The sequence below is a fragment of the Thalassophryne amazonica genome, chromosome 9, assembly GCF_902500255.1.
Source record: "Thalassophryne amazonica chromosome 9, fThaAma1.1, whole genome shotgun sequence".
Classification (NCBI taxonomy): Eukaryota; Metazoa; Chordata; class Actinopteri; order Batrachoidiformes; family Batrachoididae; genus Thalassophryne; species Thalassophryne amazonica.
This window is the reverse complement of record NC_047111.1, coordinates 19,684,268-19,703,398: the sequence shown is the minus strand read 5'-3', so window position 1 is coordinate 19,703,398 and position 19,131 is coordinate 19,684,268. Positions and strand designations below refer to the sequence as shown.

The following is a 19,131-nucleotide window of genomic DNA, read 5'->3' as shown; positions in this document are numbered from 1 at the left end:
GTACTCCCGGAACACCCCCCACAGGGTGCCATGAGGGACACGGTCGAACGCCTTCTCCAGATCCACAAAGCACATGTGCACTGGTTGGGCAAACTCCCATGAACAAACTGTGACTAGCACATATGTCCAACAACTGAACACCACGCGGGTTCAGATGGGGGGCTGTGCTTCCCAATCACCCCCCTTCTGGTCTCACTGTCGCCGCCCACGTGGGTGTTGAAATCCCCCAGGAGAACAATGGAGTCCCCAGTCAGAGCGCTATCTAGTACCCCTCCCAGGGATTCCAAGAAGGTCAGGTACTCTGCACTGCCGATCGGCCCGTAGGCTAAGACAACAGTGAGAGACCTGTCCCCGACCCGAAGGCGTAGGGACGCGACTCTCTCGTTCACCGGAGTGAACTCCAACACATGGCGACTGAGCTGGGGAGCAATAAGCAATGCGACCCCAGCTCTCCGCCTCTCCCCATGGGCAACACCAGAAAAGTGGAGAGTCTAGCCCCTCTCCAGGAGTTGGATACCAGAGCCCAAGCTGTGTGTGGAGGTGAGCCCGACTATCTCTAGTCGGTATCTCTCAACCTCCCGCACAAGCTCAGGCTCCTTCCCCCCCATCGAGGTGACATTCCATGTCCCAACAGCCAGGGGCTGTGAGCGTGGACCGGGCCGCTGGGCCACCCGCCCTCGGCCGCCACACAATCCTCTCTTTACCCAACCCCCATGGCCCCCTCTGCAGGTGGTGAACCCACAGGAGGGTGGGCCCACATCACTCTTTCAGGCTGAGCCCGGCTGGGGCCCCATGGGCTAAGGCCCAACCACCAGGCGCTCGCGCACGAGCCCCAACCCCAGGCCTGGCTCCAGGGCGGGGCCCCGGCTCCGCCATACCGGGCGACATCTCGGTCCTTGATTTTTTACTGTCATGGGAGCTTCTGAACTGCCCTTAGTCTGACCCGTCACCTAGGACCTGTTTGCCTTGGGAGACCCTACAAGGGGCACAAAGCCTCCGGCAACATAGCTCCTACGATCATCCGGGTATGAAAACTCCCACACCACGATAAGGTGGCAGCTAGAGGGGGAGAGCGATATATATATATATATATATGTGTGTGTGTGTGTGTGTGTGTGTGTGTGTGTGTGTGTGTGTGTGTGTGTGTGTGTGTGTGTGTGTGTGTGTGTGTGCGCAATGACAATAAAGACTCTATTCTATTCTCATGTGTTTTGTGTGGTATCATACAAAACGGTAAGGATGATATTCTGCAAATTTCTACAAGCATGCACATTGCATGTTGTGGATTTTGTGTTCAGAAATGCACAGTTATGGCAATGGTTAAGTTTAGAATATCAATTCTAATCAGATGAATTCCTCTATTTTAGTGATATATTTATATTTTTTGCCTGGACAGAAAATCTGCCATCTGCCATTGTTTTTGGTGATGTCATCACTATGCCAGTGGATGAACACATGAAATATGTACTTTTATCGTGTGTCCACATTGTGACACCTGGATAATGGATCAAATAGGGGATTGCCTGTAGGTCTGAAATATAGTGGGACTTTGTGTGCCCCGTGGCCACTATGGTAAGCAGGAAGGTTCAACAGGGACCCTGAACATGAGACTGCTTATGCTGCTTCAGTGAAACAAAAAGTCCTCAACAGCGGATCAGGCGGAGGGGGTGATGGCTTGTAACCCAATGGCTGTGGAGGTGGATGAAGGCTGCAGCAGGTCCTCAGGCCTCAATCCTCTGGGATTATCCAGCCATCAGACCAGGCTAAGGATCTGTCAAGGGCCGTGTGTTTGTCTATGTGCAATGACATTCCCATATTAAACAAACCCACACACAGGCATCTCTAGATCAACCCTGGAGATTTGTACTCTGTGCTGCACACCCAGCAACCACATGCAGCATCTGTCAAAAACAGTGCGCATCAAGCCTGGGCCTGTTCAGTCATCTCCATGTCCACCATCCCGTCCGGGAATTGAACAAGAGACCATCTTCCTTATCACAGAGGGATTGGCATGATGAGGACAGTATTTTCAATGATATTGTGCATTTGTCTACTGATGGGCTATACAGAAGAAAACATTACTGGAGGTTAGTATTAGCATATACAGTTACACTAATGTTTGACATCCACTGCGTTTTGCATCAGCTGTCAACCAGTTGCACTAACTGTCTTGCAATTTGTAATCCAGCTGGTTTGTCATCAACCACAAGAGCAATCAGCGATTTCTGACGACTGCCAATCTGGATCCGGTGTCGCTGACTGAACGGTCCCCCTGAAAATTGGCCCCCCCTGATGACGTGGTTCACGGATTAACACCTCGTTTCTGCTTCATACTGCACTTCAGTCATCTATCTCAGCGACAGATATCTGAAGATTTGTACAACAATCATTTCCACATAAATTCAGCATTAATTAATCGTAAAAGGCGACGGAAGCAATCAATCAATCAATCAACTTTTTTCTTATATAGCGCCAAATCACAACAAACAGTTGCCCCAAGGCGCTCCAGAGCGCTGCGGGTAAATGAGCTGCTAGCTGACGCGTTAACTGCACTTTGGTCATTTCAAAGTGTCACGGAATTTTGTCGGGTTTCTGCTTAAAATTGACTTCAGAATCATTTAAGAGGTTTTACCTTTATCATCTGATGGTTAATAATCCCATTAATCCATTTGATTGCTAATCCCATTAATGCATTTGATTGCGTTGGGTGAAGAGACTCCATCTCAGACGTGCTGCTGTGGTCCAAAATGACGCATGTGCAGATGCAAAAGGTGGACAGAATCTATGGGGGTGGACCGTTTGGTCTGCGACACCGGATCACCTCTAAAATTCAGCGGAATTTTCCATGCCCTGATATCTATTTGTGGTGCAAATTTGGTGAGAATCTGTGAAGTCGTTTGAAGTAATCCTTCAAAGCCTATATAAAAGGAAATTTTGATCTAGAATCCAGATCCCGATCTGGATCACCTCCAAACTTCAGTGGAGTTTTCCACGCCCTAATATCTATCTATGTGCAAATTTGGTGATAATCCATGAAGTAGTTTTGAAGTAATCCTTCAAGGCCAATATAAAGTGAAACTTGATCCAGAATCTGGATCCAAACCATCTCCAAAATTTAATGCAGTCTTTCATGGTCTAATATCTATCTCTGGTGAAAATTTTGTCTAAATCCGAGCAGTAGTTTGACGTAATCCTGCTAACAGACAGACAGACAAATAAATAAATAAATAAATAAATAAACAGATGATTTTATTATGTCCTTGGTGGATGTAACTATGACACAGTGAGACACTCCACATATGGAAATTCTGGCATTTCCAGAGTGTTAATCTCTGCACTGTCCTGCAAAACAACAAAGAAACCTCATCCTCGGACTTGGAGCTCAAACTATTACAATGGAACAGTGACAGGTACCAGACATGGGAGGATGGTTGGTAGTTTTGTTGTTAGACAGATATTAATATAACTTTGTGACATCATAAACTCTAAAAATGAAATGCTGTATTTACGTAATCAAGTTGTTTCTAACTGGTCACACAAAACGTGGTTGTTTAAATTGGATACAATCAGTTTTTTTTGTTTGTTTTTTGTAACATTCGGTCACAATTTCCTTTAACCAGTTAAGGAACCAGGTTTTGTGAAACTGTTTGTCATAACTAGATTATGTAAATAGAACATTTCATTATTTAGACCATAAGGTGGGTTCAGAGAAGATCAAAGGGACTATTTTCAAATGTTAAAGAAAGAAACAAAAGCAACCATTTTTAGACAGATCTGGATCAACACTTAAAGTTTAATCAAGATTTCAACTGTTATTCTGAGATATGAGCTCCACAAATTGACAAAGAGAAGGTTGACGGCCTCACCTGAGATAGGAGGGTCTCTGTGGACAGACAGGTTTTAGTGGGATGTTTATCCATCACTGGTGGAATACCGATTGGAGACCTGAAATGTCCTCTGAGACCCCCCCCCCCCCCCCCCCCCCAAAAAAAAATCATTTTAATGGAGGTAAAAAGCTTTAAAGTGCATCGCTGTGTTTTGGAGCCTCGTCTTTGATCTACAATCCAGCACATATTACCTTTAAAAAAAAAGCAGTAGAATAGTATTGGATTTTGAGCTTTGTTTGAAGGCTTTTGCAACACTGTTTCACATTTGAAGAGAAACATCTTTGTTCTTGTTTGTGTGACGTGTTCTGCTGCCTTTATTCTGCTTTGAAAAAAAAGAAATTCAACTGAATGTTTTCTGTTTATTTCAATACGCTTAAAAGATTCAAGAACATTGGAACAAAATATGAAGAAAAATTCTGTTGACGGCAATAGACAGCTACATACGTTTTATACAGACTTAATAAGACACCAAATTAACTACAAGTCTCCAAAATCACTTCAATATTCCTTTGTCAAGATCCCACAAATCTGCACAAATGTACTAATTAAAGAGATAAAAAGATATTTTAAGGAGATATTTAAAGAGTTAGAGATATTTCCTCCTTTTGTTACAGTATACGTTGCTTGGAACATGTTGGTGATTTTTGCATGGTTGCTGAAAAATGTAATAATTTTAATGAATCATGAAGAGAATATTGTCAGTAATAAGAAACCAAAGAACTGTTTTGTGACTGAAGGTACCCGTTGTGCTGTCAAATTTCAGACCGGTGTCCCATCTGCCCTTTCTTTCCAAAGTTCTTGAAAAGCTTATTTTCACTCAGTTAAACTCATTCCTGGTTCAGAATCAAATTTATGATAAATTTAAATCCGGATTCAGAGCGCGCCATAGCACAGAGTCGGCATTTTTAAAAGTGCAGAATGACATTCTCTTGTCTCTGGACTCCAAGACACCTGCGCTATTGGTTATTCTGGATCTCACTGCAGCATTTGATACAATGGACCATTCCATCCTGCTGACCTGCCTGGCCCAGCAGGTGGGTCTCCAGGGACCTGTACTGGAGTGGTTCAGGTCATATCTTTCAAATAGGTCTTTCACTGTTATGATTAACGACCTCTCCTCTTCACCAGCTCCTCTGACCTCCGGTGTGCCACAGGGTTCAGTTCTTGGCCCTGCCCTTTTTTCATTGTACATTATGCCATTAGGTTCTGTTATTGCCCATCATGAAGTGTCATTTCATATGTATGCGGATGACTTACAAATCTATCTGCCTGTGACTTCTTTTTCAGACACAGTCCATTAATTCACAAAACCTTCTCTGTCTGAATGAGTCAAAAACTGAATTCATCCTCTTTGGATCTTCCAGCCATGTAAATTCAGTTAAAAACATCACTTATTTTGGCTCTCAGCCCAACCACACTGTCACTGTGTGATTTTTGACTCAGATTTAAAATTTAATAAATAAATTGACTCTGTGGCTAAAGCAAGCTTTTTCCAACTCAAACAGTTATCTAAGGTCAAACCTTTACTAAACCGCAGAGATTTTGAGAAAACCATCCATGCTTTTATCAGTTCACGTCTGGACTATTGTAATGCTCTATAGACTGGACTTAGTCAAGCCTCTCTTTACCGTCTGCAACTGGTGCAGAATGCCTTGGCTGTCTTGCAAAGACATCTTCATCTGCAGACACCTCTCTCAAGAAGAAAGGGTCTTTATTGTCATTGTACATATATATTATACACAAAGAAATTTGTCCTCTACATTTAACCCTTTCTAATTACAGTTAGATCCAATCTAGCAACCTCATGACTCCATAAACTCGTCACAGGCGTCTCTTAGCCTCCTCACCAGCACTCGCAAATATGACCATCACACACCAGTTATTTACTCCCTCCATTGGCTCCCGGTTCAGTTCCGAATACAATTTAAACTGTTGTTCATTTTTAGTTCAATCCACTGCCTCGCACCACCTTACCTCAGTGACGTTTTGACCCCTCACCAGCACAGCAGAGCCTTGCGCTCTTCAGACCAATACCTGCTAGTGGTTCCAAGGTCGAGGCATAGACAGTGGGGCGATCATGTCTTTGCCATGGCAGGTCCTTGACTCTGGAACTCTTCCTCTGGAGTTACGCTCCATCTCATCCTTGCCCCTGGTCAAAGCCAGGCTGAAAATGTATTTTTTTTCAATTGGCCTTTGACACAGAGCTGTGACTCCCTGGAAATCGACAACTGTAATATATTTTAGATGTGTTTTATCTTATGGTTATTTTTAACTGTGTGCAGCACTTTGATCAACTTTGGTTGTTGTAAAGCACTTTAGAAATAAAACTTGATTGATTGGATCCAGATCCGAATTTGGAGCATAAGTTAAGTCTGGGAGGGTGTACTGGTGTCACGATCCACAGCAACAAGGAACCACCCAACAGCCTGGATGGCAATCACCCTTGGAGACAACCAGTCCATCCCCGTGAAAGTAACGATCCATCTCCAGCAACTAGGTCTAACATGGACATGTTCTTGGTCTTCACCAGCAACTGAGGTCACCTATGTGCTGAATCATACAGAGAGAAATGGCCAAAATGTCATAGCTGATGTTCTATCACAATGCAAGTTATGTTCTACATCTTAGTCTCCCGGCGAAACTGCTTGTTTGACACAAAGTCATTTCAGTGGTACCCAAGAATGCTTCAAAGAGACCTATAGTACCAAAGACATCCAGTTGTCACATTAGGTCACTGGTTATCGTTCAAGTATCACAACCATGCAGTGAGACATGAAGCACCAGGATCCTGAAAAGAGTTGGACCTTGGTTATCTTGCAAAGACATCTTCATCTGCAGACACCTCTGTCAAGAAGAAAGGGCCTTTATTGTCATTGTACATACATATTATACACAATGAAATTTGTCCTCTGCATTTAACCCTTTCTAATGAGAGTTAGATCCAATCCAGCAACCTCATGACTCCATAAACTCGTCATAGACATCTCTCAGTCTCAGCAACTGAAGTCACCTATGTGCTTGATCATACAGAGAAAAACGGTCTACAAGGCCAAAATGTCATAGCTGATGTTGTGTCACAATGCAAGTGATGTTCTACATGTTAGTCTTCCGGCGAAAGGGTTCGTTTGACACAAAGTCATTCCAGTGGTACCCAAGGATGTGTCAAAGAGACCTAGTACCAAAGACATCCAGTTGTCACATTAGGTCACTGGTTATCATTCAGGTCTCACAACTAAGCAATAAGACATGAAGCACCAGGATCCTGAAAAGAGTTGGACCTTGGCTGTCTTGCAAAGACATCTTCATCTGCAGACACCTCTGTCAAGAAGAAAGGGCCTTTACTGTCATTGTACATATATATTATACACAAAGAAATTTGTCCTCTACATTTAACCCTTTCTAATTACAGTTAGATCCAATCTAGCAACCTCATGACTCCATAAACTCATCACAGGTGTCTCTCAGTCTCAAAGGCCGAGGATTAGCACATCCATTGATTAGCACACTCTTCCGGTTATACATCGTTGCATTCCGCTGGGTGACATGTTCGTCCACCAGCCCGCTGCTTCAACTGTTGTGTTGAAGCAGCTCTTTTTTTTTTTCTTCTTGACTTATTTAATCATGTTTTTCATTTTATGAAACATTAAACACCCCTTCATTTTACACATTCAGCTGAATGGAATAATCCTACGTTTGTATTGATATTAAAATAGAAGAAGCTCACAAGCCTTGCAGATGATGGGCAGTCAGACATATCGAGGCAGGCAGCAGTACGGCTCAAAGGTGGACATCGAATACCACTAATTAAGTGAGCAGACGTTCTGAGTCACAGGTAGATGACTCAGATGACTGAAGCACATAATCTCACAAATAAGCCCGTGTTTGTGTCTCCTGTATTCATCCTCCCATTTTGTAATTACTGCACTCTGGTCCACGTGTGGCCTTGAAGGAAGAAAGTGTACAAATAAGAAAACAGCTTGCTTTTAAATTAAGAGGTTTTCAGCTGTATTGCAGCTCCAGAATTGGCTTTGGATTAATTAAAAGAGAGAGAGGGGGAAAATAAGAACTTTAAGGAGAAAAATAAATTAATCATGTAGTCAGGAGAGGGGCTGGAAAATAAAAATGTAATTTATGTGAAACGTAAAGGCTGTTAGATGAGCAAACCTCATATGATCAGGTTATGTTTGGAAGAACAACCTAACTTTTTCACCGCCTCTCAGGGTCCGTTTACACTATGACATGAAGTGGCTGATGTAGCAGATTCTCAAAAACCTCTATGAAATGCTGGAAAAGGCTCACTCTGGGGGTTCAAATTTCCAGTCTTCAATGTAACTCAGCAGAGGGTGACGACATACAATCGGAGGTCAATGTTTGGCAACAGTCTACTGACCTTACTATAGGACATGGCTCAGTTTTCAACACTAGAGAGCAGATTGGTGTCACACTCCTCAGAGCCAGGGGCATCAGACTGGGGTAAAGGATACTATGTACCCAGGACCCAGAGCATGAGGAGAGCCCCACAAAAAACTAGCATTAAATACATTTTTGTGTTGCATGTTATTAATGTCCATACAATACATGTTGTAAAAGAATATAATTAGAATGAATGTATAAATGTTGCGAAACATAGTTCTGCTCTAACAATAATATTGAAAAATCTGAGGGCCCTTCCCACCCCTGCACAGTTGTACAATGGTTTAGTGCAGGCGCACAGGTGGCCTGCTGCCACACACACATCCCAAACAGGATCTGACAGAAAGAGGAGGTGTTTAGTAGAACTGAAACAACTAATCGAGTTAATTGATTAAAATCTGTTACGGTAAGGTGCAAAAAGATGATTTCAGTTTCCCCCAAAATCCACACAAAAATCCAAAACAGTCTGTAATGTGAACGTGACTGAGTTAGATCAGAAAAATCCACAGGATAACAGAAAACAATCCCAAAAACACAGTGAGGCTCACTGATCAAGTCTGGTGCAGCAAGAATGAACAAAAAGGACTGAGGGATTAACATAGGGAGCAGGTACTTACTCCTGGCAAAAGAACAGGAGTAAAGGTAAGGTGCAACACAGGTTGGCATCAACAATGAACCGGCATTGACTGACAACCAAGGAAGTGCTTAAATAAAGTAGGTGAAATTGGCTACAGGTGGGAGACAAATGAGGAGGGACTACAGACTCACGTGGGAGGAGCAAAGTGTAGGGAAAAGACAACTGTACAGACAAATCTTAGTATAAGAATAATCATGGCAATAAATGAAACAACAGGAGAGAAGGAAAATTATCATAACTAAAGAGGAGGAGAATCATTAAACAGAACTCAGGAGTGAAAAACAACAAGTGAGTGAACAGAACACAAAGACTAATAACTAAACACAGTAAAGCAGTGTGAAAAGAAAAACATGTGAAGGAGTGCCAATGAAAAAACACTACAGACAGATGAGGGTGTAAGGGTGGAACATGAGGGACGAGACTACTGACAGAAGAACAAACAAATCTATACAGAGCATAAGACAAAGTGAACACATACACAAAATACATAAAGAATGAAACAACTGAATAGATACAGATTATAATACTTAAATTCACCAACAACTAAAAACAAAGACATGATAAAAACCACAGCGTGGAACCTCAACAGGACCCCCCAAGCGCCGACCCCGACGGCACAAAACAACCCACCCCCAATACAGAACGGGGAACAACAAAACCCCAGAAACAGAGACCAAATAAACACCCGGAACCCACAGAGAACCCAACCAGGGTGGGCAGGAGGGGGCTGGAACCGCCATGACCCACCCTAAATGGACCAAAATGACAGTCAGTAGACAACACATTGAAGAAGTTACAGCTCATCGGCCGGCAGAACCTGGAATGAACAGGCCAAGGTCGGTCTTGTGACCGGCCCACGTTGACAGTTGAAGCCTGAAACCAATTGGGCCAACAGCTGACGTCCCTAACAGAGTCTGGTGGATGATACTGTGGCCACCAGATGTTTTGTGACAAACCCAGCAGGTGCCGGGTGGCTGGATGGAGGCCAGAGATGCAACAGGAAGTTGAACGTGGTGTACTTCCAGAGACAGCAACACGGCCAGGCAGCTTACTAATGTTCTTAGTGGCAACTGAAAGGGTGCTGACCGGCCCTCCGGAATCCATGGCTGAGGCAGGAAGGTTGCAGGGAGACCCTCTGGAGTTTACAGTGATGACTGGTGAGCTGCTGGATGACCCCACCAGATTCCACAGCCGGAGCAGGAGAGCAATCACACAGCTCATCGGGGTCCACCACAGCCGAAGACGGGAAACCAGTTGGCTCACCAATGGACCAGGTTCCACTGGACTGGGGGCAAACGGCTCCGTTGAGATACTATCAGGGGAGGAGCCGATTGTTTCCATTGCCTCTGGCAGAGACACGGACCTGCTCACTGGCCTGAAACACAAGACAGATGGTGGTTGGTTACCCACACCCACCCTGGAGCCAAGAGGTGGTCCTGCTGGAGCATAGACTCTTCTGGAACTGGTGCTCGTCAGTTCCCCAGGATCAGCACTGTCCACAGGAGCACCATCCAATGGTTCCACCCGACTGCTGATGTCAGGGGAGGAGTACCCAGGCAACTCTTCAGGAGCTGTGATGCCTTCAGGCTCTGTGCTGCTGTATGGTATGGAACCAAAGGCCTCCTTTGGGACATCGATGTCACCCGGTAGAGGGCAGCTGTCTCCCTCCCTCCTGGAACATAAAACAGAAGAGACAAGCCGCCATGCGACTGTGTCAGGGTTAACAAGAGAGCGGCCGTGTTCAGTCACAGCCCCCTCGGAGGTCAGAGAAAACATTTGATGAGGCGTGTCCGTCCACGACCGCCTCAGAACTACAGGAAGACTCCTGTGGTGAGACGTGTCAGTTCACAGCCACCTGGAACTACAGGAAAGCACTGGTTTTGAGGCGTGTCCATCCACGACTGCCTCAGAACTACAGCGAAGCACTTGTGGTGAGGCACGTGCATCCACGACTACCTCAGTACTAGAAGAAAACAATTGAGGCGCGTCCATCCACGACTGCCTCGGAGCTACAGGAAAGCACTTGTGGTGAGGCGCGTCTGTCCACAACTGCCTCAGAACTTGAAGAAAGAAAAATAGAAGGTGTAGAGTGCCTAGTCATGTCTGTCTCAGTGCTCGGTGATGCACCAGGTGAGGAAGCATGCTGGCCTGTGAACCTCTTGGAGCTGGGAGACAAAACAGAGGATAGGTGGATCATTTTCTGTGACACAGGTCCACATGGGGGTCCTGGCTGCAAAATTGTGGTCTCTGGGGAAATAGCCACTTGATCCATCCAGACAGACTATGGACGTGTCCTTTTCTTCTTTCGGGCACCATCCATACCAGAAATGTTGTACAGCGAGGTTGGCGGTTGAGGTTGACTGGAAGACAGCGGATGCTGATGGGCCGCCTGGAGACCCGGCATATGCTGAGGTAGGTGAGAAGCCATGCCCAGTGGAAAAATGGTGTTTGTTGACAGCTGAGGGAGGACAACCTGAAGCTTGGTTAACATTTGCTGAAGGTTGGTGAGGAGGGTCTGTATTGAGGTCAGGTCTGTCCTAGTATGTGGTGTTATGAGCTGTGCAGAAATGTGTGGTGGGTGCGTGTATGTGTGTGGAAGGCTGTGGACTGTACCGGACTGTGCTGTGTGCATGTCATATCTACTTCTGTAACAGTCGGAGAAGGAGGCACAAGGTAGGATGGGAAGACCACAAAAGGTGGAGCTGGAGTGGAAGTCATCTCGGTTGTGGGTGTTTTGGTGGTGCTCCCTAAGGAGGGGTTTATCTGAGAGTCCTGGGGGTCAGGTGAATATAAGAAGTCCATTGGATCATCATGCAGGAACATGCCGCTGTATAAAGAGGGATCTGATATACTGAAGATCCGGATAAGCCGTCATGAGGTCTGGTTCCATGTGCGTTATGTTTTTTGCAGTGTCTAAGATAGCCTTTTGTTTCCCCTGGTCAGAACACTCCAAATAGTCAAAACAAATGTCTTAACTGAAAAAAAAAAAAAAAAAACACCACACCTCAGCAGTATTGCTGAGGTTCAGGGCCTCAGCCTCCTCATCCGGCTCCAGCCAGCAATCCCCCTCAGTATCTGATAAAAATCCATCTTCAGAGTCTGAGCATGTGTAATTTATTTTAGACACACCCAGCTTAGCTGGCAGGTAGGACTCCGGGTCCCATACCCAATCTGCCTCAAACAAATTATCCAAGTTGTACAATTCAGGGAAGAGGTCAAACACCCAGTCATTCTCCTCAACAAGGTCCCATGCCTCGTTCAAAAAAACTGTACCTCTTTCCCAGAGTGTAACTGCTATGAAAACAGTTTGAACAAAAGATTCAGTTTAGAAAAAAAAAAAAAAAAAAACAGTCTTTAGTGCACCCAAATCAGAGGCGCTGCCTGCTGGGTTCTGAGTTGACCGATTCATTCTGTTTCAGTTTGTTAGTAGAGTTCAAATTGAAACCCATAAGCAGGCAGAGAAGAATACAAGATGGTAAGGTGTAAAAAGGTGATTTATTCAGTTTCCACCAAAAAGCCACACAAAAATCAAAACAGTCTGTAGTGTGAATGACGCCCAGTTCCACCAAAAATCCACACAAAAATCAAAACAGTCTGTAATGTGAACGTGACCGAGTTAGATCAGAAAAATCCACAGGATAACAGAAAACACAATCCCAAAAACACAGTGAAGCTCACTGACCAAGCTGGCTACAGAAAGAACGAACAAAAAGGACTACGAGGTACTTACACATGGAGAAAGAACAGGAGTAAAGGTGAAGTGCAACACAGGTTGGCATCAAGAATGAACCAGCATTGATTGAGGAGGGACTACAGACTCATGTGGGAGGAGCAAAGTGTGGGGAAAAGACATAACTGAACAGACAAATCCTAGTATAAGAATAATCATGGCAATAAATGAAACAACAGGAGAGAAGGAAAATAAATGACCATAACTAAAGAGGAGGAGAATCATAAAACAGAACTCAGGAGTGATAAAGAGCAAGAGTGAAAAACAACAAGTGAGTGAACAGAACACAAAGACTAATAAGTAAACACAGTAAAGCAGTGTGAAAACACAAAAACATGTGAAGGAGTGCCAATGAAAAAACACTACAGACAGATGAGGGTGTAAGGGTGGAACATGAGGGACGAGACTACTGACAGAAGAACACATAATACATAAAGAATGAAACAACTAAATAGATACAGATACAGATTATAATACTTAAATTCAACAACAAAGACATGATAAAAACCACAGCCAAACAGGCCACTGGGTGGAACCACAACAAAAATCGATTATTAAAATAGTTGTCAACTAATTTTGTCATTGATTAGTTGCTAAATAACTTTGTTTTACCACAAATGTTTTGTTTCTTCCATATAATCAACCGTTGCTTTGAATCTTGAACCAATGAAGCAGTGCTTCAATCCTCTGCTTTGTTGGTTCTTTGTTTTATTTCACTTTATCTTAATTTTCCAAGCTAAAACCCTAAAGAGCATATGTCTGTGAGTAATATTTACCTTTTTTATGTTAAACCGACCTGTTATGGTCTTCTGAAACAGTTGATAGATGTATTTTATAACTTAAAAACGGGATCGATGCTAACACGTTAACATGTCTATGGCGTTTTCAATGTTAAAGTTAGCATTAAGCTCTTGGCATCTCAGCACGTTTGTGTACATTTGTTTTCTGTATAATAATTAATGGCTCTGTGTTTGTTGTCATAAAAAGAGTCACATGTATTACAAATTGTAATATTTTTAATGTATTTTATTTATATATCAATAATAATAGCAACAACAACAGAGCAAGGGTGGTGGCCAAGTGGTTAATGCGCTTGGTTTCAGTTCAGAAGGTCCTGCCACATTTCTCCATGTAATGTGGAGTTGCATCAGGAAGGGCATCCGGCTTAAAACTTGTGCCAATTCAACATGCAGATCCACCTTGGATTTGCTGTGGCGACCCCAAGTGCAAACAAGGGAGCAGCCGAAGGTACTTACTAATAATAGCAACAACAACAATAAGAGTAATAATAACTAATAATGCTACAATACAATTTTAGAGAAAGACAAAATAACCTGATAAAACAAAACACAACAGAAAAGATAAAACCAACTAACAATGAACATAAATATAGAAATAAATAACTCTTTTTTGTGAACACCTAGTGACTCTTAAACCTCCACTTCATCCCTGTTTTATTTACGTTTAATGACAATTTGTTTCGGTCAAACCACATCTAAGCTGTGTTTTTACACAAGAAAAAAATTAAATGCCGTAAACTGCATATTTGTGTCATTTTCATGAAAATATCTTATTAAAGATCACATATTACACTTTAGTCAGGCCTTTAAAATACTTTCGTGGACTCTTGCTGTAATATGTTGTCAGGGGTTGAGATAGTTGCTATAAGCATCTAAAAATGCTTATAATCGAGTGAAACCTGATGGAAATCTCTTTGTGGTGTGTCGGTGATGTATGTATGTGCAAAATAAAACAAACCACTACTCCGGGTATGTTTTTGACGAGAATATAACATCATAACTTTGTTACAAGCTCAAATGTTGATGTTGCGTGACAAAGGACTTTTAATAATAAGTCACTTAAAGAAATAATGGCAAAGCTCACATGTAAGTAAAAAACAAAAATGATTCATTGAAAAAATAATCGACCGATTAATCGATTACTAAAATAATCATTAGTTACAGCCCTAGTGTTTAGGCTGAAATAAGACATCTTTCCTAAAAAAAAAAAAAAAAAAAATCAAAGTCCGGATGTCAAAAAAGAAGAGAAAAAAGGACAGGGAAAGAAAACTAAATGAGGGAAAACAGCTGCTAACCAAATTCTTTGAAAAGACAGGTGAGCTTGAAAACTAGCTATATTGACTTGGGGGGTCTGGGGGACCAAATTGCACCATTTTCTGGAAAAATGGTGCAGACCTGGTTTGATGACACATTAGAAATTTGCTGTTTGTATTAATAAAAAAGAGCATAATGGTGTGTGTGTGGGGGGGGGGGGGGGCTTCAATATGGCTAGTACTTAGGGCCTAGAATTTGGTGCTACAGCCCTACTCTGAGCAGTGGTATAGCTTGGTGGAGCTGATCATCGACTCAACAATTAGGATGTCATGTAGCCTGTATAATCTCAATGTAACTTTTGCGATTTTGTCACACTCAAAAATTACAACCCCAATTCCAATGAAGTTGAGATGTTGTGTTAAATGTAAATAAAAACAGAATACAATGATTTGCAAATCCTCTTCAACCTATATTTAATTAAATACACCACAAAGACAAGAAATTTAATGTTCAATATGATAAACTTTATTGTTTTTCTGCAAATATTTGCTCATTTTGAAATGGATGCCTGCAGCACATTTCAAAAAAGCTGGGACAGTGGTATGTTTCCCACTGTGTTACATCACCTTTTCTTCCAACAACACTCACTAAGCATTTGGGAACTGAGGACACTAATTGTTGAAGCTTTGTAGGTGGAATTCTTTCCCATTCTTGCTTGACGTACGACTTCAGTTGTTCAACAGTCCGGGGTCTCCGTTGTCGTATTTTGCAATTCATAATGTACCACACATTTTCAATGGGCGACAGGTCTGGACTGCAGGCAGGCGAGTCTAGTACCCGCACTCTTGTACTACGAAGCTTTTGGATGTACCTTTCAGCATTGATGGTGCCATCACAGATGAGTAAGTTGCCCATGCCATGGCCACTAACACACCCCCCATACCATCACAGATGCTGGCTTTTGAACTTTGCGCTGGTAACAATTTGGATGGTCTTTTTCCTCTTTTGTCCAGAGGACACGACGTCCATGATTTCGAAAAACAATTTGAAATGTGGACTCATCAGACCATAGCACACTTTTCCACCTTGTCTGTCCATTTCAAATGAGCTCGGGCCCAGAGAAGGCAGCAGCGTTTCTGGACGTTGTTGATGTATGGCTTTCGCTTTGCATGGTAGAGTTTTAACTTGCACTTGTAGATGTAGCGACGAACTGTGTTAACTGACAATGGTTTTCTGAAGTGTTCCTGAGCCCACGCGATAAGATCCTTTACACAATGCTGTCAGTTTTAATGCTGTGCCGCCTGAGGGATCAAAGGTCATGGGCATTCAATGTTGGTTTTTGGCCTTGCCGCTTACGTGTAGAAAGTTCTCCAGATTCTCTGAGTCTTCTGATTATGGACTGTAGATGATAGAATCCCTAAATTCCTTGCAATTGAACGTTGAGAAACATTGTTCTTAAACTCTTGGACTATTTTTTTCACGCAGTTGTTCACAAAGTGGTGATCCTCACCCCATCTTTGCTTGTGAACAGCTGAGCCTTTTGGGGATGCTCCTTTTATACCCAACCATGAGACTCGCCTGCTTCCAATTAACCTGTTCACCTGTGGAATGTTCCAAACAGGTGTTCAGTGAGCATCGTTGCCCTGTCCCAGCTTTTTTGAAATGTGTTGCAGGCATCCATTTCAAAATGAGCAAATATTTGCACAAAAACAATAAAGTTTATCAGTTTGAACATTAAATATCTTGTCTTTGTGGTGTATTCAATTAAATATAGGTTGAAGAAGATTTCAAAATCATTGTATTCTGTTTTTATTTACATTTCACACAACATCCCAACTTCATTGGAATTGGGGTTGTACTTATTGGATGAAAATTCAATTTTGTGCAGGATTTCTATCTAATAAATATATGTAGCCTCAACTGAAAACAAAGCACATCAATGCAAGATAATTTAATTTAATTTAGTTGTGACTATATATATTTATTAGAAGGAAATCCAATCCACTGTGTCAGCTTTTTGAGTGCACTTGCTGCTGGTCCATCATCGAGACAGGTTCAACATATTCCTTCACATTTTTTCTTGCTCAAGGGATTCAGAGGAGACGGTGCAGCCAGTCAAGCTTCCGATGTTGGCCAGTGGAGGCAAATGGTGCAGTAACAGCGTACTAGAGGAGGTGACATAGATGTAGCTCAACTCTTGTCGGAATTTTAGCATGAATGTCAGTGATTTTAAGCATGTTGAAAATTTTTACCAGACCATGACAGATATAAGATATCTGATATTGACTTAGCTCCCGTGGACTCTGGCGGACATCGGCAATCATCAGTGAGAATGGACCATTAGAGCTTCAAGCTACTCACACAGATGGTGCATTTGTGGTGTTTAGAGGTGCATGTTCCACTCGCCTCTATCAGCCACAAACACCTCATGTAATGCCACATGGCTACCAGCACTCACCAGGGTAATTAATATGCATAATTATGAAATACTTTGCTCAAATACCATGGATGGAACAATAATTAAATGTCTGAACTACTATAGGATATATTTTTTTTTAATTGCCAGTGTGTGAATGCGCTCAGTTGTGTGTTGTGGATAACAAAGACATACCTGCATTGGCTGATTAGATTTCAGTTTGTACTTACAATTCACATGTGCATAATCCTCATTTGCATACTGCTATCGACGCCAAGTTCCAGCCCACTATTGATGCCACAATGAGTCTTCGGAAATCACTCACAAAACTGTCTCTACCCTAATGCTCATGCAATTTAACCCTCCTTGTCTGAGATTTTAGCATATCAGGTCCAAAATGTGTTGTTGGCAGTTATTACCTCAGATTAGCGTCACTGCAACCTTTGTACTAAATGGTTTTCTTTTTCTATTCTCTTATAAAGGACCCGACTAATGGCTACTACAGTGTGAACACATTTAATGAACACCATGCCACACCCACCATGTCCCTGGCCACCAATCAGGTGGCTCCTCCAGACGTTGTCCGAAGCCCGCCCAGTGGAACTATGACTATCGGCAAGCAGCGAGTGCCCACCGGCATGTCTTTCACCAATATCTACAACACTCTGGGCGCTGGCCCCAACCGCCTGTACGACTACAGCCAGCGCTTCGTCCTGGGTATGGGCAGCAGCTCCATCGAACTATGTGAACGAGAGTTTCAGCGGAGCTCGCTGAGCGACTCCAGCTCCTTCATCGACACGCAGTGCGACAGCAGCGTCAGCAGTTACAGCAAGCAGGACGGCTATGTGCAGTTTGACAAAGACAGCAAGACCTCCGCTTCATCCTCCTCCCACTACTCGCAGTCGTCTTCCCAGAACTCGGACCTGACCAGGCCTCTGCAGAAACGCATGCAGACCCACGTCTAACAGTTGGTGAGTGCCGGACTGGGAAGCAAAGGATGAAGCCAGATCCCAAGGAGCCATTTTTCCCGACGTGCTGACATGTTCTGATTGGTGTTCAAAGAGGTTTGCAGATGCCGATTTTTGACAAAAAAAAAAAAAAATCCTCAAGAAACAGCTGGAATCAAAGTTTGACATCTCAAAAAATTCATGACAATCATGCTTCTGCTTTTGCCGCTCAGACTTTGCCGCTGTGATGTGTTTTGTTTCTCTTCTTACACTGGTTCAGCCTAACTGTCAGCTCGCCGTTAATTATGGCGAGACTTTAACGTCTGAGGACAAACAGTTGTTTTATTATTGAGAAGAATTTTGGTGCTGCATGCTGAGTTGCTCACCTGGACTTCGGACCAACCAGGATGTCGGAACTTTGTGGCTGCAGCGTGGAGAGGAAGTGATGCTAACACGGCGGCTTTTACTCGTTTTCTGTACATCTGCTACCATGACTCTTTACTGCGTTTGGAGACTCTTTTCGTACAATGTGCTGTGTATAGTTTGGGCTCTTTAATTATTCATCATTTTTCTGGACTTGGTGAGATTTTCTTTGTCTTTAGCTATTTGCATTTCACAGGTTCACTCGTTATGAACTGATGACAGGATGAAGTGAGAGGACGACGCGCAACAGCTTTTCAAGTGTCTTTTACTTTCATTTTTCACCTGAAAGGATTTTACGATGTTTACAAAGGTGTCGAGATCTGTACTTTTCCCATTTAATGTGAGACACTTGCAGCTTGTGTGTGTGTCCTGAATCTCTGGGAAGCACTCGGGAGCTGCCAGAGCAGGTTTCTCATTTCCATATTTGGCTGATATCGTGTTGTTTACACTCGTGCTCTGTAAAACCCAGCATTATGTGTACTGTGATTTGACTGCTGAATGACACGGGGGCCAAGATAAAGTGCTGTCTGACATTTCTGATCTTCCGGGGACTTGCATGCCCACTGTTTTAAGTGAGCCTCACTGCTCGAGCTGGAGACGCCTGACAATTATGCCGCTCTACTC

The 19,131-nt window shown here is 43.1% G+C and overlaps 1 protein-coding gene across 1 annotated transcript in view; it reads left to right on the top strand.

Moving 5' to 3' along the window:
• The window catches only part of kirrel3a (kirre like nephrin family adhesion molecule 3a), a 657,736-nt gene extending 639,454 nt beyond the window's left edge, over positions 1 to 18,282 (top strand). The window contains exon 16 of the mRNA XM_034177743.1: positions 17,620 to 18,282. Within this exon, the coding sequence (XP_034033634.1) occupies positions 17,620 to 18,102 (483 nt within the window). The 3' untranslated portion in view covers positions 18,103 to 18,282. The remainder of the gene's footprint in view (positions 1 to 17,619) is intronic.
• Positions 18,283 to 19,131: the final 849 nt, after the last annotated feature.